We start from the raw sequence: 24563 nt of genomic DNA on the forward strand, positions 1-24563 counted from the left end.
TCTTTTGTGTTGTTTTTCACATTGCAGGGCATTTACTAAAGTGTTCACTTTTGGCCCGACCTTCCGAGCAGACAATTCTCAAACCCGCAGACACCTGGCGGAGTTTTATATGGTGGAGGCTGAAGTATTTTTTGTTGACACACTTCAGGATATAATGCAGGTAAGGTTCTCCAGGAGAAACTGTAAACCAGTGGTTCTCAACCTTTTTAATGCCGCGACCCCCAACCGGTCGTAAGTCGAGGACTACTCAACCAGTCGTAAGTCGAGGACTACTCAACTGGTGCAGCACCGTTTGCAGAATGGGACTTTTGGCGGGCTCAGCAGGGCAGAGACAGCCTGGACAATTCCTATTGGCTTTTGAAAGCCAATAGAATTAGACTCTATTCAAGAGAGTCTATTCTATTGGCTTTCAAAAGCCAATAGAATAAAAGAGAGTAGCACAGCTAAGGAAAAGGGGGAAAAAATGGCGGACTGCATTGTTTGGCGACCCCCGTGAAATGGTCGTTCGACCCCAAATGGGGTCCCGACCCACAGGTTTGAAAACCACTGCTGTAAACAGAGCTTTTTCTAGGTGTGTTTCTGTGGGTTGCAGATTTTGTGTATTTAATTCAAGGTTCCCGCCCCCATTTTATAGGAGGAATGACTTTGAACCAATCACCAGGAGATTGATAGTTCTAGTCCCGCCATAGGCACAAAAGCCAGCTAGGTGACTTTGGACCTATCACCAGGAGATTGAGAGTTCTAGTCCCGCCTTAGGCACAAAAGCCAGCTGGGTGACTTTGAACCAATCACCAGGAGATTGAGAGTTCTAGTCCCGCCTTAGGCACGAAAGCCAGCTGGGTGACTTTGGACCTATCACCAGGAGATTGAGAATTCTAGTCCTGCCTTAGGCACGAAAGCCAACTGGGTGACTTTGAACCAATCACCAGGAGATTGAGAATTCTAGTCCCGCTTTAGGCATGAAAGCCAGCTGGGTGACCTTGGGCCAGTCACTGTTCCTCAGCCCAACCCACCTTACAGGGTTGTTGTGGGAAAAATAGGAGAGGAAGGAGTATTACATATGTTTGCCTTTTGAGTTACTTTTAAAGTAAAAGGGCAGGGGGAAAATACCAAATAAATACTAAAGGTGCTGCTCTAATTTACAGTGGAATGCTGTTACTGATTTCACTATTTATAAGGCAGGAAAATAATTTAAAAAATAAATAGCCAAATGACTCGAGAGCTTGAAGATTCAAAAGAAGAGGACAGTTTTCCTCTACTTTTCCACCATTTCTCTCCCTTTTTACCAGCTCTTTCTTCCACCCACACTGTTACCTTCCTTTTCTTTCTCCTCTTTTTCATTTTTTTTTTTCATTTTTCATTCTAGCCAGATTTTGCTACCTCAAGGGCCAGGACACCTTCTTTTGCTGGGGGGGGGGGGGAAGGATTTGCATTTTGCTAGGGTTTTACATTTAAAAAAAAAATGGTTTCCTGGACATCATTCTAGCGAAGAAGAATGGAAATATTTGCTGGCTTTTGTTGACCGTGCAGTTTTTGCTCACGGTGGAAGTTTGTGGAATGGAAAATTCTTTTCTGGGGAAACGGAAGCAGTTTTTGGCCACAGGTTCGCCATCCCATTCTCACACACGGCACAAGATAAACCTCTCTCTCGTGTTTGGAAAAAGGAAAAGTGTGACATGTTTACATCTCCCAGCTCTGAGGCACAACAGAGGAATACTATACCACGAAATTAGGATATTTCCTAATTTTTTTCCCCTCCTCATGCATGAGATACAAATGGTTCTCGGCTTACGACCACAATTGGGACAAGAATTTCCAGGCAGGGGTTTAGTGTTTAGTGAATTGTGCCCAGTGACCTTTTTTGCCACAGTCATTAAGCGAATCATGCGGTTGTTAAGTGAATCCGGCTTCCTTCATTGATGTTGCTTGTCAGAAATCGGCCTGATAGGTTGTAAATGGCAATCACGTATCTCAGGGCACTGCAAATAATGTAAATATATACCGGTGGCCAAACACCCAAATTTAGATTATCAGATTGTGGGGATGCTGTTATAAATGTGAGTTCTGGTTATAAGTCACTCTTGTAGAACACACATTGTACAAGACAGCAACTTGGACAAAGAGAGTTGATTGTAATATTTAAGTGTTCCTTATCACTTGCTCCTTCTCATCCCCTTTTCTCCTTCTTCTCCTCTATTCCTCCTCCTCCTCTCATATCTATCTGTCTATCTCTATTTATTATGTCTATCATCTTTCTTTCTTTCTTTCTTTCTTTCAATAGCAATAGCATTTGGACTTATATACCATTTCACAGTGTTTTACAGCCCTCTCCAACCGGTTTATGGAGTCAGCATATTTGCCCCCAACACTCTGGGTCCTCATTTTACTGACCTTGGAAGAATGGAAGGCTGAGTCCACCTTGAGCTGGTCAGGATCGAACTCCTGGCTGGGGGCAGAGTTAGCCTGAAATACTGCATTCTAACCACTGCTCCACCACAGCTCACTCTGTATCTATCTATCTGTCTGTCTGTCTATCTATCTATCTAGCTATCTATCTAGCTATCTATCTAGCTATCTCTTTATCCACTCTTTATCACTGTATCTATCTATCTATCTATCTATCTATCTATCTATCTATCTATCCATCTATTATCTACCTACCTATATGTCTATCTATCTATTTCTTTACCCATCCATTATCTGTCTGTCTGTCTATCTATCTATCTATCTATCTATCTATCTATCTATCTATCTATTACATCTATAGGTGGCGAACCTATGGCACGGGTATCAGAGGCGGCACGCAGAGCCCTCTCTGTGGGCACGCGCGCCATTGCCCCAGTCCTAGGCCTTCAGCTGGGTTTTATAAAACCTTTTCGCTTTAGGTTTCCACTGCCGTGTACAAAAAAAAAAAAAAAGGTTCAATCAGTCAATTTCAACTTCTCGCGGGAAAAAAAAAGATCTTGCAAAGTTGGAATTGATTGATTGAACTTTTTAGTCCCACCCAGTGTGCCATTACCACTGCAGCCACACACCCCCAATGGGCCACAAACTCCCGGCACCCGACGATGCATAAGTGGGTTTTGGGTTGCAGTTTGGGCACTCGGTCTCTAAAAGGTTTGCCATCACTGATCTATTATCTATAAATTTGTCTGTCTGTCTCTCTATCCACTTTACTTTTTACAACCCAACGTATATAATGGTCTCACTCTGTGAAATGGGTTTAGGGCTGAGAGAAAGCGACTGATCCAAAATCACCCCTTCAGGTAAGTCACCAACTTACCTGCTATGGTAATAAACCTGTTGCAATTGATTTGTCACGTATTTATTTTTAAAAAGTAGGACGTTTATTTGGGGTTATATTCTTCTCTTTTAACCTGTTTATTTTTTTCCTCTTTCCTTAGATTATAGAAGATCTTTTCAAGACCGTGACAGACAGAGTGCTAGCCAAATGCCCTCAGGATGCTGTCCTTTTTCATAAACGTATAGCTCCTGGCCATGAGGTAAATTTTTTCTAATATATATATAATTTCCTGCTACCTTTCCTGTAACTTAATTACAGCCAGGCTTAAATCAATTTTTTTAGTGTTCTCTCGGACACCAATATTCTTCTCTACCTTTGGATCATTTATGGCTCTTTTGATTCAGGGACGTGATGCCTTCAGAGGGCATCAAATGAAGATACCAAGCAATGGGACCCTGGTTGAACCAGGCCAATGAAGGGGGGGGGGGGGCTATGCAAATACAGATAGCCCTCAACTTACAACAGTTCATTTAGTGACTGTTCAAAGTTACAACGGCACTGAAAAAGAGCGATTGATGACCATTTTTCACACTAATGACCATTGCAGCCTCCCCATGGTCACGTGATTTACATCCAGATGCTGGGCAACTGGTTCACGGTTACGACGGTTGCAGTGTCCCGGGGTCATGCGATCCCCTTTTGCGATCTTCTGACAAGCAAAGTCAATGGGGAAGCCAGATTCACTTAACAACCGCATTGCTAACTTAACAACTTCAGTGGTTCACTTATCAAATACGGCAAAGAAAAGACATAAAATGGGGCAAGACTCACTTAACAAATGTCTCACTTAGCAATGTAAATTCTGACCTCAGTTGTGGTCCTCGAATTAGGGCTATAATTGAGCCCAGAATTATGGTCCTATGTCATGGTGGTTGTTAAGCAAGCTACCACGTAACTGTGCCTGATTTTACAGTCCTTTGTGGAGGTTATTAAGTGAATGCCCTGATCATTAGGCTGCATTAAAAGAGGGAAAGAATCAAGATCACATGAAGTGTTAATACCACTTTACAAGGCCTTGGTAAGGCCACACTTGGAATACGGCATCCAGTTTTGGTCACCACGATGTAAAAAAGATGTTGAGACTCTAGAAAGAGTACAGAGAAGAGCAACAAAGATGATTAGGGGACTGGAGGCTGAAACATACAAGGAACGGTTGCTGGAATTGGGTATGTCCGGTTTAATGAAGAGAAGGACGAGGGGGGACATGATAGCAGTGTTCCAATATCTCAAGGGTTGCCCCAAAGAAGAGGGAGTCAAGCTATTCTCCAAAGCACCTGAAGGCAGGACAAGAAGCAACGGATGGAAACTCATCAAAGAGAGAAACAACCTAGAACTAAGAAGAAACTTCCTGACAATGAGAACAATTAACCAGTGGAACAACCTGCCTCCAGAAGCTGTGAATGCTCCAACACTGGAAGTTTTTAAGAAGAAATTGGACAGCCATTTGTCTGAAATGATATAGGGTTTCTTGCCTGAGCAGGGTTGTTGGACTAGATGACCTCCAAGGTCCCTTCCAACTTTATTATTATTGTTAAGTGAAGTCTGCACTCTTTACACAGGACTGTTTTTTCTGATGGGGGGGGGTTTTGTTTTGTTTTTTTGCTGGGAACCAGAAGTAAATGCTGAGAAACCATAAACAAAAAAAACCAGTCTCCTGACTGTGGGATGCAACAAAGGCAGATTCGTTGCTAAGCACCCAAATTTTCAATTATGTGACAGTAGGGAAGCTGACATGGTTACACAGGTAGTCCCCGACTTACGACGACAATTGAGCCCCAAAATTGTATTGTTAAGACATGTGTTAACTGTTTTGCCCCATTTTACGACCGTTGTTGCCCCCGTCATGAAGTGAATCATTGCAACCAATAAGTTAAGTCAACCGATTGTGGAGTGAATCTGGTTTCCGCATTGAGTTTGCTTATCGGAAGGTCGCAAAAAGGGAATCGCGTGACCCCGGGACCCTGCAACCGTCATAAGTATGAGTCAGTTGCCAAGCATCCGAATTTTGATCACGTAGCCGTGGGTTTGCTGCAAAGACGGTAACCGTGAAAAACAGTTGTAACTCTGAAAAATGGTTGTAACGGTGAAAAAGGTCATAAGTCACATTTTTCAACTTTGAACGGTCACTAAACAAACTGTTGTTAAGCCGAGAACTGCCTGTACTTGCAAGGCCCAGTCATAGGTCTAACGAAACAAATGGTTGTAAAGCTGAGTATGTGGAGAAAAATAAAGCTACTAATGGCTATTATTTCTAAGGATCCAAGTTATCATTGATTATCCTGGGACATCATTATTTTGTTCATTTTCTGTGTGTGAGCCTGTTCCGAGCCTCATATAATTGGCTGCCCTGAACACTGAACTAGACAAGCTTTTTGTGTAGATTTGTATGGTTTCTGTAAAAATGCAAGAATGCTTTCCCTTGTTTGAAATAGTTTAGGCCAGGGATAGGCAACCTTGGCTCTTTTATGACTGGTGGACTTCAACTCCAAGAATTCCTGAGCCAGCCATGCTGATGGGAAAGGGAGAGGTTTCCAAGCTGAGCCATGCTGGCTGAGGAATTCTGGGAGTTGAAGTCCCCAAGTCATGAAGGGGCCATAGTTCCCCCCTGCTGGCTCAGTAATTCTGGGAGTTGAAGTCCATGAGTCATGAAGGAGCCATAGTTCCCCCATGTTGGCTCAGGAATTCTGGGAGTTGAAGTCCACGAGTCATAAAAGAGCCAAGGTTGTCTATTCCTGGTAGATGCCACATACGGTACTTTATTAATTCAAACCACATTTAAAATGCTTCAGGTGGGCTTATCTAGATGCAAAATTTGCTGTCCTTTGACTCTTTGGATTTCTCCAAGGTTTTCACAGATTTTTCTCAAGTTTTTTCCCCTCAAATTCCTTAGTTTCTCCTAAAACGGAAATTGTTTGCTTTCAGTTTGATGCCTTTGAGCAGCCCAATGACTTCTGAAAAACTTCTTTTTTTTTTCCAAAACCTTATCTGTTTCTGACACTGTCAATTTTAATTTTTCCTTTCCCTTCTGTTCCCTATCCTCATTAGGCCAAATTAGAAAAAATGTTGAAGAACCGGTTTTTAATGTAAGTATATTGAAAAGAAAAAGGGGTTTGTTGCTGTTGCTGCTTAATTCATAAAGATACAGTAGTGGCCAAAATTGTGCACAATAGAAATGCCACCTTTGGTTAAGTTTCCACCCATTTTTCTTCTAATTTCTTTATAACTGTAGCCTCGTTCACTTAATAATACTATTTTACATCGCTTTCTGGGTGACCAGTCAGCTCTTTGCACCATGACTTTAATTTTATTACATTTACAAGCTCACTAAATGAAAGAACACAAAAAAACCCCCCAACCAACTGGATAGCGATCACATAACACACTGACCAACATCTTCCTCTCAGCTTCAATACATGACATCAATCACTGGATCCTACTGTGATCTGATTGGCTCATGGCCAAAACAAGATGACACCCGATTGGCTCTCTAAACACTCATGCTCATTGGCTACAATCAGATGAAGGAAAGCTACCTGAGATCAACTTGAGCAAGTTGTGCTTCCTTTTTCTGGTTATTTGGCTAGAACTTTTCGTACGATACAGTACAGATAATTGAACAAACTGTGTTGCATTACAGTCTCGATTAAATTATCTTTCCATTGATATATAATTTTATGGTACTACTCCCCCCCCAAAAAAGTGGTGTTATTAGCCCTCAAACCTCAAAAATACACTTTTCCCAAAAAGGTTTCCACAATTTTGGCCACTACTGAACACATGTACCTTCTAGCAAATAATTGCCTATACTTACGTTTTGTTTTGTTTTGTTTTGAAGAATGTCCTATACTGAAGCCATTGAAATTTTGGAGAGGTCTCACCAAGAATTCACTTACAAACCAGCCGTGAGTATTTGGGGGAGATGTTTATTGGTTATGGTGGGGGGAAGGCTAGGTAAAACTCAGGTATTTAGAAGGTTGATAGAAACCTCCTAGAGTGCTGAGGAATTCTGGGAGTTGAAGTCCACAAGTCTTAAAGTTGCCAAGGTTGAAAACCCCTGTTCTAGAGTTGCTTCTCAGAGTAATGAAAAGTCATACAGGTAGCCCTCACCTTAAGGGGCCACAGTCGACCCCAAAATTTAACGTTGCTAAGTCAGACATTTGTTAAGTGAGTTCTGCCCCCCCCTCCCCGTTTTACGACTTTTCTTGCCACGTTGGTGAAGCGGATCACTGCAGTTTGTTAAATTGGTAAGCGGGTTGTTAAGTGAATCTGGCTTCCCCCGTTGATTTTGCTTGTCTGAAAGTCGCAAAAGAGAATCACGTGACCCCAGGGGACACTGCAACCGTCATAAATATGAGTCAGTTGCCAAGCGTCTGAATTTTGATCACGTGACTACGAGGACACTACAACGGTCATTGTAGCATTGCTGACCCATTTATGTAGATTGTACCGCATCACGGTGATCAGTCTAGATCCAACTTTCACTATTGTGCATTAGAGTCTCCAGATAGGATAGGATAGGATAGGACAGGACAGGACAGGACAGGACAACAGAGTTAGAAGGGACCTACAGGTCATCTAGTCCAACCCCCTGCTCAGGCAGGAAATCTTATACCATTTGAGACAAATGGTTGTCCAATCTCTTCTTAAAAACCTGGAGTGTTGGAATACCCACAACTTCTGTAGACAAGCTGTTCCACTGGTTAACTGTTCTCACAGTCAGGAAATTTCTCCTTAGTTCTAGGTTGTTTCTCTCCTTGATTATTTTCCATCCATTGCTTCTTGTCCTGCCTTAAGGCGCTTTGGAGAATAGCTTGACTCCCTCTTAATAATAATAATAATAATAATAATAATAATAATAATAATAATAATAATAATAATAATAGTAAAGTTGGAAGGGACCTTGGAGGTCATCTAGTCCAACCCCCTGCTCGGCAGGAAACCCTACACCATTTCGGACAAATGGCTGTCCAGTCTCTTCTTAAAAACTTCCAGTGTTGGAGCATTTACTGCTTCTGGAGGCAGGCTGTTCCACTGATTAATTGTTCTCACTGTCAGGAAGTTTCTCCTTAGTTCTAGGTTGCTTCTCTCCTTGATTAGTTTCCACCCGTTGCTTCTTGTCCTGCCTTCAGGTGCTTTGGAAAATAGCTTAATTCCCTCTTCTTTGTGGCAACCCCTGAGATATTGGAACATTTACATTCTCTTTCACCCTAATATACAAAGTTTACAAAACTGTGCATTCCCTTGGTGATGTTCTCCTTCTGAACTGGACCTCTCTGTATTTTTCTGTTGCTTTCCGTTTTACTATCATTGTAATTACGCAACCATATTTATTTATTTAAACATTTCTACCCTGCTGGAACAAAATAAAACAACATTCCACATCTTACGCACTACATGGCAGAACAATTTAAAACATCCGTGATAAGCCAAAACTGTAGAAGTACACACCGTTAAAGCAGTAAGTGAATATAAACCGCAAGTTCAACAGTAACAATGAACATTAAAGATAGACTCCTAAAATCAGGGACAAGCTCCCCAAAACAACTGCCTCTTTAGCAATTTCCAAAATATAAACACAGAGGCTGTTTCATAGTAGATTGGCCAAAAAGGCCAACACAGTGCTAGGCTGTATTAACAGAGGGATAGAATCAAGATCACATGAAGTGTTGATACCACTTTACAAGGCCTTGGTAAGGCCACACTTGGAATACGGCATCCAGTTTTGGTCACCACGATGTAAAAAAGATGCTGAGACTCTAGAAAGAGTACAGAGAAAAGCAACAAAGATGATCAGGGGACTGGAGGCTAAAACATACGAAGAATGATTGCATGCAGGAATTGGGTATGTCTAGTCCAATGAAGAGAAGGACGAGGGGTGACATGATAGCAGTCTTAGAATATTTGAGGGCTGCCACAAGGAAGAGGGAGGGTCAACCTCTTCTCCAAAGCACCTGAAGACAGAATAAGAAGCAGTGGATGGAAACTAATCAAGGAGAGGTCAAACCTAGAACTAAGGAGAAATTTCCTGACAAAGAGAACAATTAACCAGTGGAACGACCTGCCTCCGGAGGTTGTGGGTGCTCCAACATTGGAGATTTTTAAGAAGAGATTGGATAACCATTTGTCTGAAATGGTATAGGGTCACTTGCCCGAGCAGGGGGTCAGACTAGAAGACCTCTCTATGTCCCTTCCAACTCTGTTCTGTCTACTTAGAGCAGTGGTTCTCAACCTGTGGGTCGGGACCCCATTTGGGGTTGAACGACCATTTCACGGGGGTCGCCAAACCATGCAGTCCGCCATTTTTTTCCCCTTTTCCTTAGCTGTGCTACTCCCTTTTATTCTATTGGCTCTTGAAAACCAATAGAATAGACTCTCTTGAATAGAGTCTAATTCTATTGGCTTTCAAAAGCCAATAGGAATTGTCCAGGCTGTCTCTGCCCTGCTGAGCCCGCCAAAAGTCTCATTCTGCAAACGGTGCTGCACCCGTTGAGTAGTCCTCGACTTACGACCGGTTGAGTAGTCCTCGACTTACGATCGGTTGGGGGTCGCGGCATTAAAAAGGTTGAGAACCACTGACTTAGAGCAATGTTTCTCAATCTTAGCAATTTTACACTGTGTGGACTTCAACTCCCAGAATTCCTCAGCCAGCTTCACCATGCTTTTAACTAGTTTGCAAACCTAAAGCAACTTGATAGTATTAGGGTTTGTTCATTTTACAACCTGCTTTTTTTTTTTAAAAAAAAAAAACTCTTTTCTTAGTGGGGGCAGGATCTCCAGAGCGAGCACGAGAAGTACCTGGTGCAACACTGTGGCGACGTTCCCGTTTTTGTGTACAACTATCCCTATGATCTGAAGCCGTTCTACATGCGAGACAACGAAGATGGACCTTGTAGGACTGTAAGAACTTATTAATTAAAATGCTTTGATCAAGGCAGACATGCCCTCTTGATTTCTTGCTTTGCCCTTTTAAGCTTTTTGGAATGAAATAAATTGTCTTCTAGGACTAAATTGGTTTCTGCTGACAGGTGTTTAGATTGCATTTGGGGGCTGCTTAATGCTAGGTTAGAGATGGGAGGAAAGAGAAAAAGTTGATTGACAGTAAGTGTGTCAGCCTTACCAGGTAGATCAGGGGTAGGCAACTTCGGCTCTTTTATGACTCGTAGATTTCAACTCCCAGAATTCCTGAGCCAGCCATTCTGAGGAGAAAGGGAGAAGTTTCCATGCTGAGCCATGCTGGCTCAGGAATTCTGGGAGTTGAAGTCCACAAGTCATGAAGGGGCTATAGATCCCCCATGCTGCCTCAGGAATTCTGGGAATTGAAGTCCACAAGTCACGAGGGGGCCATAGATCCCCCATGCTGGCTCAGGAATTCTGGGAATTGAAGTCCACGAGTCATGAAGGGGCCATAGTTCCCCCATGCTGGCTGAGGAATTCTGGGAGTTGAAGTCCACGAGTCATGAAGGGGCCATAGTTACCCCATGCTGGCTGAGGAATTCTGGGAGTTGAAGTCCACGAGTCATGAAGGGGCCATAGTGCCCCCATGCTGGCTGAGGAATTCTGGGAGTTGAAGTCCACGAGTCATGAAGGGGCCATAGATCCCCAATGCTGGCTCAGGAATTCTGGGAATTGAAGTCCACAAGTCATAAAAGAGCCAAAGTTGCCTACCCCCGAGGTAGACCATACAGGAACACACTCAGCTGAGCTAATTCTACTTTATTGTAAAACCTCATGGACAGAATTTTGCAAGTTAAGAAAGTACAGGTAGTTATAACGGCTCTGAACAAAGTGACCGTTTTTCACCCTTACGACCGTTGCAGCGTCCCCGTGGTCATGTGATCAAAATTTGGATGCTTGGCAACTGACTCATACTTACGACGGTTGCCGTGTTCTGAAGTCATGTGATTACCTTTTGTATCCTTCCGACAGGCAAAGTCCATTTACCTTTAACCGTTCAGGAATGCCTCTAGAGCAGGTGTAGTCAACCTTGGCTCTTTTATGACTCGTGGACTTCAACTCCCAGAATTGCTGAGCCAGCTGTGCTGGCTCAGGAATTCTGGGAGTTGAAGTCCACGAGTCATAAAAGAGCTAAGGTTGACTACCCCTGCTCTAGAGACTAGCCGGAGGCCTGGTGCTGGTGTACCTTCACACCAAGAGAGATTTCAGAGATGCTTCTCACTTTCTGTTCCCTACAAGGTAGCAGCGGTTGATCTACTGGTCCCAGAAGTTGGAGAACTTTTCGGTGGGAGTTTGAGAGAAGATCGCGTGGATTTTCTGCAATCTCGCTTACAAAGGTAGCGGGGGATTATTCTGCCCGGCTGTTGGGGAAGGGGCTGGGAACCCCTTAATAAGTAATCGGAGAGTTTTCTGAAAGACATCAAAAATGTGCAGGAGAAAGTCTGCGTTTAGTAATGATATTGGTGTATAGCAGTGTTTCCCAAACTTGACAATTTTAAGGCATGTGGACTTCAACTCCCAGAATTCCACAGCCAGCATTGCTGGCTGTTTAATTCTGGGAGTTGAAGTCCTCATGCCTTAAAATTGTCAAGTTTGGGAAACACTGGTCTATAGTTTTTTTATCTGTGTCAGACCAGTATCTTCTTTAGGTATTAAAGTAATGTTTAATAGAAGAGGTAGGGGGCTCAGACAGGAGAGGACCTCTGGGAAATCTGTTTGCTAGTGATCCCATCTACTCTTAAGTGATTACAATGCAGGAAGTCCTCGATTTACATCAGTTCATTTAGTGACGGTTCAAAGTTAACAACGGTATTGAAAAATGTGACTTAGAACCATTTTTCACATCGAGGACTATTGCGGCATCCCCCGGGTCACGTGATCAAAATTCAGATGCTTGGGCACTTGTTCATATTTATGACCATTCCTGTGTCCCCGGGTCACGTGATCCCCTTTTGCGACCTTCTGCCAAGCAAAGTCAATGGGGAAGCCAGATTCACTTAACAACTGGCTTACTAACTTAACAGTCGCAGTGATTCACTTAACAACTCTGGCAAGGAAGGTCGCAAAAGGGGGCAAAACTCCCTTATCATATGTGTCCCTTAACAACAGAAATTTTTGGCTCAGCGGTTGTCCGAGGACTCCCTGTATGGTGTCTTTGAGTCTCTTTTTCAAAAGCGATGTTCAGACTTCTGTTTTTGTGCACGTCTGAATTTGGATAAGGGAAGGACTTGCAGTTTTGAGATCCTGCCTGTGGGTGTTAGGACAGTGGTTCTCAACCTGTGGGTCGGGACCCTATTTGGGGTCGAACGACCATTTCATGGGGGTCGCCAAACAACGCAGTCCGCCATTTTTTCCCCTTTTCCTTAGCTGTGCTACTCCCTTTTATTCTATTGGCTTTTGAAAGCCAGTAGAATAGACTCTCTTGAATAGAGTCTAATTCTATTGGCTTTCAAAAGCCAATAAGAATTGTCCAGGCTGTCTCTGCCCTGCTGAGCCTGCCAAAAATCCCATTCTGCAAACGGTGCTGCACCAGTTGAGTAGTCCCCGACTTACGACCGGTTGAGTAGTCCTCGACTTACGACCGGTTGGGGGGCACGGCATTAAAAAGGTTGAGAACCACTGTGTTAGGAGAAACAAAGTATTCCGATGCTTTTTTGGGAACTGCAAATTCCGATTGGCCTTGCCTTCCTCTTGGAGAGTTTTTCATCTATCCTTTCGTGTCAAACTATGGGTCACGGATTCTTGTGCAAGATATTTGCAGACATTTCACTATCCAGCTCCGTAATATCATCAGGGCTGTTGAGTGCGGAGTTGGCTCCCTGTTTTTGTAGATCTTGTCTTGTCTTAATCCATGCTTATCTGGGTATAGGCTGCCGGAGGTGATACGTGATGGTCTTTTTGTTTCCTTCTTCGTTTTTTCATCGTCTCTTTTGAATGTTGTATAAATGTGCTTTATCTCTGTGTGTCCGTTGATGGCTCATTTGTCTGAATGCCAAGCTTCTTTGATTTTTCTAGCATTTGGGGGAATTAGTTTGGAAGAGAAGAGAAGAGAAGAGAAGAGAAGAGAAGAGAAGAGAAGAGAAGAGAAGAGAAGAGAAGAGAAGAGAAGAGAAAATGTGGAACAGGATGGGACGGAACAGAACAGAATAGAATAGAATAGAAAATATGGAATGGAACAGAATGGAGAACGGGATGGGATGGATGGGATAGGATAGGATAGGATAGGATAATGGAATGGAATGGAATAGAATAGAATAGAATAGAATAGAATAGAATAGAATAGAATAGAATAGAATAGAAAATATGGAATGGAATGGAATGGAGAACGGGATGGGATGGGATAGGATAGGATAGGATAGGATAATAGAATGGAAATAGAATGGAATGGAATGGAATAGAATAGAATAGAATAGAATAGAATAGAATAGAATAGAATAGACGGGACCTTGGAGGTCTTCTAGTCCAGCCCCCTGCTCAAGCAGGAAGACCTGTACCATCTCAGACAAGTGACTATCTAGCCTCTTCTTTAAAACCTCCAGTGATGGAGTGCCCACGATTTCTGGTGGCAAGCTGTTCCACTGGTTAATTGTCCTCACTGTCAGGAACTTTCTCCTTAACTCCAGGTTGCTTCTCTCTTTGATCAGTTTCCAACCGTTGTTTCTCGTCCTGCCCTCTGGTGCTTTGGAGAATAATTTGACCCCCTCTTCCTTGTGGCAGCCCCTCAGATACTGGAACACTGCTATCATGTCTCCCCTGTTTCTTCTTTTCTTTAGACTAGCCAAGCCCAAGTCCCGCAGCCGTTCTTTGTATGTCCCAGTTGAAACCAGGATTGAGTCTGCCCGTACGTTATGAAATTAAAGGAGTTTTTTCATCGTGACGTCTGACTGCTAGTTGATGTTCGCGGATGTGCCGTGCTAGTTTTTTTTTTTTTCTGGGGTGGTTGTTCAGCTTTTCTGTCAAGCTGTGGGTCAGCGATTCTTCTGCAAAAGGGCTCCACGCCCAGCATCAAATGGATTGTACAGGATTCCACAAAGCACTTAGGTATTCCCCCCTCCACCCCCAGCAATTTGGCAGGCCGTGCCTTCTCCTGCTGATCAAATACTGTCCTTCTGAAAAAGCCAAATTGAAAGTGTGGTTATTTCTCACGCACCTTCCTTTGGGGCTGAGCTGTTGTTTACTTTCTCCTTTATTATCTCTTAATAGTTCTGCTAACAGTTCTTGCCTTCTCTCCTCCAATTTTATCTCTGCAATTCTCTATGATCTTACCTGGTCAATAAGAGTCACTTGATAGTACGTGATCAATCCATCTGTGCTCAGGGCAAGTCCTGCTGTTTTTGTTTTTTTTTTTAAATCGTGTGTTTCATTGAGCCTTATTATAACATAAAATATTACGAAAACAAAGATGAAGGGGGGAAAAAGGAGGAAAGACAGAACTCTTTAAAAAAGAAAAGGAGAAAAGAAAAAAAGCGTTGATTCCAACTCTTTTCCAGACAGAAAGATAATTCTCATACGACCAATTTCTTTTTTTTTTATTTATAATTTTTTATTTTTCCAAACTCTCCTCCATATATACACCGTGATATTTATCAGATGTTAACATACATTCTTTTTACATTCATATATAAGATACTTTTAATAAAATGAAATAAATACATACACACGACTTTTGGTGTTGCTCGCCCATTTCCCCTTTCACTGTATCCACACTCCTTCTTCTCTACCTTCTTTCTCCCTTTCTTCTCTTCTCTACTTCCCTCTTCTTCCTCTCCTCTTTCCTTCACCACTCTCCTCCCCTTTCTCCCCACTTCTCCTCCTCCAACCTTCCTACTTCCTTCTCCCCTCCTTCACTCTTTTCTCTCCTCTCCTTTCTTCCCTCTCATCCCTCTTCAGATACAATTCAGGGGTAATGTCCGAGCAACTCCAACATATGACCAATTTCTGTTGTTTAAGCGAGACGTTTGTTAAGTGAATCTTGCCCCATTTTACGACCTGTCTCACTACAGTCGTTAAGTGAATCACTGCGATTGATAAGTTAGGGTCACGGTTGTTAAGTGAATCTGGCTTCCCCATCGACTTGCTTGTCAGAAGGTCGCAAAAAGGGATCACATGACCCCGGGAATACGGCAGCCGCTGTAAGTACGAGACAGTTGCCAAGCGTCTGAATTTTGATCACGTGACCACGGGGATGCTGCAGTGGTCGTAAGTGTGAAAAGGGGTTGTAACTCACTTTAATAATAATAATAATAATAATAATAATAATAATAATAATAATAATAATAATAGTAAAGTTGGAAGGGACCTTGGAGGTCATCTAGTCCAACCCCCTGCTTGGGCAGGAAACCCTACACCATTTCGGACAAATGTAAATTGAGGACTCCCTGTAAAATACTAATAGTTACAACCTCAACTTTGTACATTACCTATACTTATTACAAGCCAGTTCTGCAATTACCAATTATTAAATCTTCAAAATTCTGAATTTCATTTATTTTTCTCTATTGTAAGAATAAGGATAAGGCCTGAGGCTAAAAACTGGTATACTGGAGTTTTAGTCTCGCCTTATGCATGAAAACTGACTTTGGGCCAATCACTGCTAGATGGTGAGTTCTAGTCCCACCTTAGGCATGAAAGCCGATTCGGTGACTTTGAGCCAATCACCAGGAGACGATGAGTTCTAGTCCCGCCGTAGGCATGCAAGCCATTTGGGTGACTTTGGGCCAATCACCAGGAGACAGTGAGTTGTAGTCCCGCCTTAGGCATGAAAGCCCACCAGGTGACTTTGGGCCAATCACCAGGAGATGGTGAATTCGAGTTCTGCCTTAGGCACCAAACCAACTGGGTGACCTTGGGCCAGTCACTGTCCCTTGACCCTAAAAAGGAAGCATTGGCAAACCGCTTCTGAAAAACCTTGCCAAGAAGGGACTTCTCCAAGCAGTCTCTGACCATCCTACGTGATTGAGCTGACAGGAGAGAGAAAAAGCATTTTGATAAGGCAATGGGTGCGATAGATCAGGGCTTTTCAACCAGTGGTACGGGTACCGCCTGTGGTCCATTGGCACCTGGCAGGTGGTATGCGACCATCCTAGAAAAGTGGTAGCGGGGGAGGGGAATGGGCTGAACCGGTGGCAGCCCCGCACAAGTCTGAGCGAGAGACGGCTGGAGCTGCAGGGCTGTCAGGGCTCAGCAGAAGCGCCAGGATCAGTGCCGCTTTCCAGCTGATTGGCACTTCTTCGGGGCTGTCAGGGCTCAGTGGAAGCACCAGGATCAGCGCCAGGCTCCAGCTGGAGCTCAGCGCTGATCCTGGCGCTTCTGCTGAGCCCTGAAGAAGCACCAATCAGCTGGAATGTTGCAGCCTCTCCAGGGTCTTGTGATTTACATTCAGATGCATGGCAACCGATTCATATTTATGATGGTCACAGTGTCCCAGGGTCATGTGAAGTGACCAAAACCTGCTGCAACTATCCAGCAGACGGGGGGAATAAAAACCAAACACCCCCACCCCATCCCCGCTGCCAATCCTCAACAGAAATGGTCACAACAATGAAAACCTCGGACAGGAGGAAGAGCGTCACCGGGCGGGCAGGCAGGTGTCTTGCTCGGCTGTGGCTTGGGGGGCACTTTTTTCAGTGCCATTGTAACTTCGAACAGTCACTAAGCGAACTGTTGTAAGTCGAGGACTACCTGTACTTCATCACTTTTTTCCCTTTTTTGGGGGGGGGGTTTCATCAAGTTTTTGACACCTTGCTAGGCGACTGGTGGTACTCAGATATTGCTGTATCCTAAAAGTGGTACAATGGGTGAAAAAGTTGAAAAGCCCTGCATCAGCAGTCCCCAACTTTTCCAGCTTGACGGCCCGGCAAGGGGGGGGGGGGGAGAGAGAGCATGGTTTTGTGCAAGTGGCAAGTGCCCATATGTGCACACCAAGCACCAAGTGGAGAGGAGCTGCAAGCACACACAAGTGTCCAACGCTTGCAGGAGTGGAAGTGTGTGTGCATGCACACTTGCCCAATGCTTTTTGCAGCCCGGTTCTGACCAGGCCATGGCCCAGGGCTTGGGGACCCCTACGATAGATGGTTTCATTTTCTTACATATCCTCTGCGCTCTTCCAATTTCCTGGTTTCACGTTTGATTCTATGATCTGTGTCCATCATTCCTTCCTCCTTGCGAAGACAAGCTTCTGGACTCACCTCTGACTCATTCATAACACTCGTGATTACGTTCCTCCCTGTTATCCTTCACCAATTTGTCATCAAATCTGCTGGGAGCAAAATTCACAGTTTGCAGGCCTGAGAAAAATTACCACCTTTGTCCGTAAATTTTCTCTTTTTAAACTCGCTTAACGTCTGGACACAAAAAAAAAAAGGGGGGGGGCTTTTCAATTATTTCAGTGTCTTTGTGTTCGAAGTGAAGCAAAATTCTGTGGCACCGTAAAACTGTGGAAGCCCACTGCAGCTAGCGATGACCCTAGCTGCAATCAGTTGAACATCTTTAAGAAGCTGCAAAACATCAACGTTGATATTAATTTAATTATAATATTATTTATATATGCCATCTCTTCGTTCAGCTCTGGGCAGCATGAAAAATCTGATATTTTTGCCAACGTCCTAGCATTCTTTCCTCTGGCTGAGAAAATATTCTTTTGTTGTTTCTGCAGGTTGAAGCTTGAAGACACCTATCAATGGTAAGATATATTTCCTAGATATTATTTGTCTCTTTCACTGGCCTTTGGAAATCTTCTGACAAAAAACAAATAAATTCTCAATTCAACCAGAAACCAACCTTTATTATGTTAGTGATGGCCCCTTGTAATAAATGTGACAATGTGCCACCAGTTGGGATACAGGAAAGTCCCCCTTTTTTTTAATTAGCCAAGGGACCAGCACTGTACAACTAGTCCTTGGGCTTACGACCATAATTAGACAGAAATTAGTCATAACAGCCATTAAGTGGATCACCACATGGCTGTGCCTGATTTTCCAAACTTGTTTGCAGCAGTGAATGTGACTGTTATAAAGCGAACTCCGTGGTCGTTAGGCAAAGCCATTGTCTACAAATGGAATTTTTGCTGGAAAATGGAAGTAAACGCTGATTTCTGGCAAAAACATAAATTGTGGTCAAAAAGCTGTAAAAGTAGGCCTGTTGCCATAAGCTTGGGGTCAGGGGGGCTGGCTGTTGGAATTTTGAATCTGGGTTGTAAGTAGCCCTTAGCGCAGGGCTCTTTTATGACTCGTGGACTTCAACTCTCATAATTCCTGAGCCAGCCATGCTGAGGGGAAAGGGAGAGGTTTCCAAGCTGAGCCATGCTGGCTGAGGAATTCTGGGAGTTGAAGTCCCCGAGTCATGAAGGGGCCATTGTTTCCCCATGCTGGCTCAGGAATTCTGGGAGTTGAAGTCCCCGAGTCATGAAGGGGCCATAGTTCCCCCATGCTGGCTCAGGAATTCTGGGAGTTGAAGTCCATGAGTCATGAAGGGGCCATAGTTCCCCCATGCTGGCTCAGGAATTCTGGGAGTTGAAGTCCACGAGTCATGAAGGGGCCATCGTTCCACCATGCTGGCTCAGGAATTCTGGGAGTTGAAGTCCAAAAGTCATAAAGGGGCCATAGTTCCCTCATGCTGGCTCAGGAATTCTGGGAGTTGAAGTCCACGAGTCATGAAGGGGCCATAGTTCCCCCCATGCTGGCTCAGGAATTCTGGGAGTTGAAGTCCACGAATCATGAAGGGGCTGTAGTTCCCCCATGCTGGCTCAGGAATTCTGGGAGTTGAAGTCCCCAAGTCATGAAGGAGCCATTGTTCCCCCATGCTGGCTCAGGAATTCTGGGAGTTGAAGTCCACGAATTATAAAAGAGCCAAGGTTGCCTACCCCTGCTTTAGCGCATTGGAGGTAGTCCTCGACTTTACAACGGCACTGAAAAAAGTGACTTATGACCGGTTTTCACACTTAACAACCACGTGGTCAAAATTTGAATGCTTGGCAACTGGTTCATATTTATGACCGTCGCAGTGTCCCGGGGCCACGTGATCCCCTTTTACAACCTTCTGACAAGCAAAGCCAATGGGGAAAGCCAGGTTCACTTAACATCCGTGTTACTAATTTAACAACTGCAGGGATTGGCTTAACAACAAAAGATCCCAAAACGGGGGTAAAACTCACTCAACAAGTGGCTCGCTTAGCAGTGGAAATTTTGTGCTCAGCTGTGGTCGTAAGTCGGGGACTATCTGTACTTGTTAACCTCTGAGTGCAAAAGGCTTCAAGTCCTCTTGAAGGTAAAACTTGAAAACACCATCTGAGTTTCCACTGGAGGCATAAAAACAAGCCAGACGGCGACAGACACCAAATAAAGATATTTTTACATTTGTCACAGTTCCCTTTTTTCCCCCCTATCCTTTATTTCTCTCTCCCTCCCCCAGTTCTGCTCCATGACATCATTTCCTCCTTTCTTTCCAAATTTACAAAACTCTGCAAAGGCAAAAAAACCCCACTGAAGGCTTCTGAGATACTCCTCGGCCGGTGATTCTTAAATTTTTGAGAAGCAGAAAATATCTCAAAGGAGCAAAACCCCAGATAAATAATTGTAGGGTTAGAAAGAAACATAACCACAGAGAGACCACTGTACACTGACTGTGGTTTTCAATAATTTATCTATTTCCCCCCCTTTTTTTGTAAAGAGATCCACCTTGGAGTAGTGATTAAGGTGCTGGACTAGAAATTGGGAGTTCTAGTCATCCTTTAAACGTGAAAGCCAGTTGGGTGACTTTGGGCCAATCACCAGGAGATAGGGAGTTCTAGTCCAGTGGTGGCGAACCTGTGGCACGCGTGCCAGAGGCGGCACTCAAAGCTCTCTCTGTGGGCATGCGCACCCTCGCCCCCGCCCCTCCTCTCCCCACGGCCCCCTCACCAGCAGCCCCCCGGAGGAGAGTCACCCCTGGGCGCGGCTCGCATGGAGCAGCACTGCCAAGGACATTGCAGCTCGGCAGACTTTAACAAGACTCCACCCTCGTGCCCCATTGCGCGCAGATGATGTGGGGCGTGGGCAGAGGTCATGCCCACCATGGTGCTGCTGGACCGCCATGGCGATCTGCGGTGGGCCATGGAGGCAATGGGTGGCCCGGCGGGCGGTTGGGGGCGGTTTTGGGGCACTTGGTCTCTGAAAGGTTCACCATCACTGTTCTAGTCCTTTCTCTGAAAGCCGGCTGGGCGACTTGAGGCCAGTTACCAGGAGACAGTGAGTTCTAGTTCTTTCTCAGGCCTGAAAGCCGGCTGGGTGACTTGAGGCCAATCACCAGGAGACAGTGAGTTCTAGTCCTGCCTCAGGGATGAAAGCTAGCTGGGTGACTTGGGGCCAATTATCAGGAGACAGTAGTTCTAGTGCTGCCTCAGGGATGAATGCCAGCTGGGTGACTTGGGGCCAATCACCAGGAGACAGTGAGTTCTAGTCCTGCCTCAGGGATGAACGCCAGCTGGGTGACTTGAGGCTAATCACCAGGAGACAGTGAGTTCTAGTCCTGCCTCAGGCATGAAAGCTAGCTGGGTGACTTGGGGCCAGTTACCAGGAGACAGTGAGTTCTAGTTCTTTCTCAGGCCTGAAAGCTGGCTGGGTGACTTGAGGCCAATCACCAGGAGACAGTGAGTTCTAGTCCTACCTCAGGGATGAAAGCCGGCTGGGTGACTTGAGGCTAATCACCAGGAGACAGTGAGTTCTAGTCCTTTCTCAGGCCTGAAAGCCGGCTGGGTGACTTGAGGCCAATCACCAGGAGACAGTGAGTTCTAGTCCTGCCTCAGGCATGAAAGCTAGCTGGGTGACTTGGGGCCAGTTACCAGGAGACAGTGAGTTCTAGTTCTGTCTCAGGCCTGAAAGCCAGCTGGGTGACTTTGTGTCAGCCCCTCTCTCTGAGCCCAAGCCACATCACAGGATTGTTGTGAGAAAAATTGGAAGAAGGAATACTATATATGTTCGCTTCCTTGAGTTATTTATCAAAACAAACAAATAAATAAATAAAGTCAGGATAAAAATCTTATAAATATATAAATAGAAAATCATATTGAGAAATTGGAAATGTGATATTTCAAATATCAAGATGTTGGAAATGGGTGATCTACCCTGTCTTGCCAAATATTTCCTGCAAATCAAAAGATACAGCAATATGTATGACTGTGGTGGAGGTTTTGTGGTATATGGCAATACCTTTACCGATCACATTATAGAGCAGTGTTTTTCAAGCATGGCAGCTTAAAGGTGGGTGGACTACAACTCCCAGAATTCCCTTGCTGGCTGGGGAATTCTGGGAAATGAAGTCCACCCATCTTAAAGTTGCCAGGGTTGACAGACACTGAATTAGAGGAACGTATTCATTAGTAAATTGGCAATGTTGCTAAGTATAAAATATAAGGTATTGCAGATTTATTTTTATTTTATTTTTTCCTGAGTTGGTGTTTTTAATTCAGGGGTCTTCAAACTTGGCCCTTTTATGACTTATGGTGGACTTCAACTCCCAGAATTCTTCCAGCCAGTATGCTGTCATAAAAGGGCCAAGTTTGAAGACCCCTCTTTTATTTTTTCTCCTTTCAAGTTTTTCTTAGGGTTGTTTTTTTTTTTAATTTAAAATTTTGTTAACTTTTTTTTTTAAAGAGAGTTTTTTTAAAAATGTCGGGTGCTGCAGCAGCACTATAGTAAACAGGAAGCTCTGATTGCAGATAAGTGATTAAACTGATTGGGAAAGAAATCCAAGGCTAAATTATCTCATTTCTTTGCTGTGCAGGTACGTAGAGCTGCGCCAATTTGGATCAGCGCCCCATGGGGGATTCGGAATGGGGTTCGAGCGGTACCTGCAGTGTATCCTGGGAGTTCAGAATATTAAGGATGTCATTCCGTTCCCGCGATTTCCTCACTCGTGCGTTTTATAACTCTTTGTCCCAGCTTCTGTTTTCCTTCTGTTGTAAATTTACGGCCTGCATAAATGACTCTATGCAACATTTAGAGAGAAAAAAATAAGAGACTTCGGTTTTTTCCTGCCTATTTTTTTTTTCTATTTTTCCTTTTTCCCTTCTCAGTTTTCCACTAAAGGGAGGGTAAAACTCAGATTTTGAAGGCCTCTGCAGAAGTATGTATTCGTGTATATCAGGGGTCTTCAGATGTGGCCCTTGTATGACTTGTGGACTTCAACTCCCAGAATTCCTCAGCTAGCGTGCCGGAGTTGGTCCACAAGCCATAAAAGGGCCAAGTTTGAAGGCCCCTGACTTAAATCTAACAAACAAAATGGAGGCTGGCTGAGGAATTCTGGGAGTTGAAGTCCACAAGTGATAAAAGGGCCAAGTTTGTAGACCCCTGGTGTATATATTCCATTTTCTTCAAATCAGTTTTTAAAAAACGCAGGGCCTTTTTAACTTTCTGACACCTGCCTGGATGTAGTCCAATTATACAGGTCATCCTCGAGTTACGACTATTCATTTAGTGGCCATTCGAAGCTACAGTAGGGCTGAAAAAAACAAGTCCTCACACTTATGACCAAAGCAGCATCCCCACCACCATGTGATCACAATTCAAGGAGCTTGGCAACTGGGATGTATTTACGATGTTTGAAGCCTCTCGGGATCAGGGGATTGCCATTGGCAACCTTGCCAGCCAGATTTTGACAAGCAGAGCCAATGGGGGAATCTGGATTTGCTTACCGACCTTGTGATTCAGTTAACAACTGCAATGAATCACTTACCAACTGTGACAAAAAGGTTGTAAAAATCAGGCGTGACTTTCTTAACAACCGTTTTGTTTATAATAATAATAATAAAGTTGGAAGGGACCTTGGAGGTCTTCTAGTCCAACCCCCTGCTCAGGCAGGAAACCCTATACCATTTCAGACAAATGGCTGTCCAGTCTCTTCTTAAAAACTTCCAGTATTGGAGCGTTCACAGTTTCTGGAGGCAGGTTGTTCCACTGATTAATTGTTCTAACTGTCAGAAAAATTTCTCCTTAGTTCTAGGTTGCTTCTCTCTTTAGTAAGTAAAATTCTGGCCTGTGATTGTTAAGTCAAGGACTGTCTGGATTGAATATATTCAAACTTTCCTAGATCTTCATCTACCAGCTAAGATAATTTCAGCACAGCTCAGATCTCAGCACCTGGAAAAGCAAGAATTTTAATTAGTTTGTGACTGGATGAAGTGAAGATTAAAGCAGCGATGAAATTGTTAAGCGCCACCGCTTTGAACTTGTAAAAGCATCTGAGCTTTTGACTCAGTTTTATCAAGATAAGAAGATGAAAAAGCTCCTTCAAGATGCGTTTGATTCTTAGGGACTTCAGAAACAAGACTGCGTAGCTTTCTTAGCCACAAAGCTGATTTCCCATCGTCTTGTTCCAATGTTACATTTGGTTTTGTTTTTCAACGTTCCACTTGAGCGTTGGGATTTCCCTAATTAACATTTCAAATTATATTCTGATTTGGTAAGTTTGAAAACAATATATGCTAAAAACTAGTATACCAGAGACCGTGAGTCCTAATCCCACCTTATGCATGAAAGCTAGCTGGTGACTTTGAGCCAATCACCAGGCGGCTGTGAGTTCTAGTCCCATTTTAGGCATGAAAGCCGGCTGGGTGACTTTGGACCAATCACCAGGAGGCTGTGAGTTCTAGTCCCATCTTAGGCCTGAAAGCCGGCTGGGTGACTTTGGGCCAATCACCAGGCGACTGTGAGTTCTAGTCCCATTTTAGGCATGAAAGCTGGCTGGGTGACTTTGGGCCAATCACCAGGTGCTTGTGAGTTCTAGTCCCATCTTAGGCCTGAAAGCTGGCTGGGTGATTTTGGGCCAATCACCAGGTGCTTGTGAGTTCTAGTCCCATCTTAGGCCTGAAAGCTGGCTGGGTGATTTTGGGCCAATCACCAGGTGCTTGTGAGTTCTAGTCCCATGTTAGGCCTGAAAGCTGGCTGGGTGACTTTGGGCCAATCACCAGGTGGCTGTCAGTTCTAGTGCCGCCTTAGGCATGAAAGCCAGCTGGGAGATTTGAGGCCAATTATCAGGAGAGGGTGAGTTCTAGTCCTGCCTTAGGCATGAAAACCAGCTGGGTGACTTTGGGCCAATCACCAGGCAATACTGAATTCTAGTGCCACCTTAGGCATGAAAGCCGGCTGGGTGCAGAGAAGAGCAACTAGGATGGCTAAGGGGAGCAATTTTGGCTCCGCTTGAAATTAATAGATTTTGACCTTGGCTTGTTGGATAGGAAGCTGGTTTGGTTGCGGAAGGTGCATTGGATTACAGGAAGCTACCTGTACAGGTAGTCCTCAACTTACGACTACAACTGAGCCCAAAATTTATG

The 24563-nt window shown here is 44.1% G+C and overlaps 1 protein-coding gene across 2 annotated transcripts in view; it reads left to right on the plus strand.

Moving 5' to 3' along the window:
* Positions 1 to 22248, plus strand: part of NARS2 (asparaginyl-tRNA synthetase 2, mitochondrial) — a 52972-nt gene extending 30724 nt beyond the window's left edge. For both annotated transcript variants that reach the window (XM_039368220.1, XM_039368221.1), the window contains 8 exons: positions 28 to 160; positions 3405 to 3503; positions 6350 to 6387; positions 7140 to 7206; positions 10064 to 10201; positions 11498 to 11595; positions 17913 to 17939; positions 22016 to 22248. In XM_039368220.1, coding sequence (XP_039224154.1) covers positions 28 to 160; positions 3405 to 3503; positions 6350 to 6387; positions 7140 to 7206; positions 10064 to 10201; positions 11498 to 11595; positions 17913 to 17939; positions 22016 to 22160 — 745 coding nt within the window. In that variant the 3' untranslated portion in view covers positions 22161 to 22248. The remainder of the gene's footprint in view (positions 1 to 27; positions 161 to 3404; positions 3504 to 6349; positions 6388 to 7139; positions 7207 to 10063; positions 10202 to 11497; positions 11596 to 17912; positions 17940 to 22015) is intronic.
* The last annotated feature ends 2315 nt before the right edge of the window (positions 22249 to 24563 follow it).

The sequence above is a fragment of the Crotalus tigris genome, unplaced genomic scaffold, assembly GCF_016545835.1.
Source record: "Crotalus tigris isolate CLP2741 ecotype Arizona unplaced genomic scaffold, ASM1654583v1 scf7180000020722.197326, whole genome shotgun sequence".
Classification (NCBI taxonomy): Eukaryota; Metazoa; Chordata; class Lepidosauria; order Squamata; family Viperidae; genus Crotalus; species Crotalus tigris.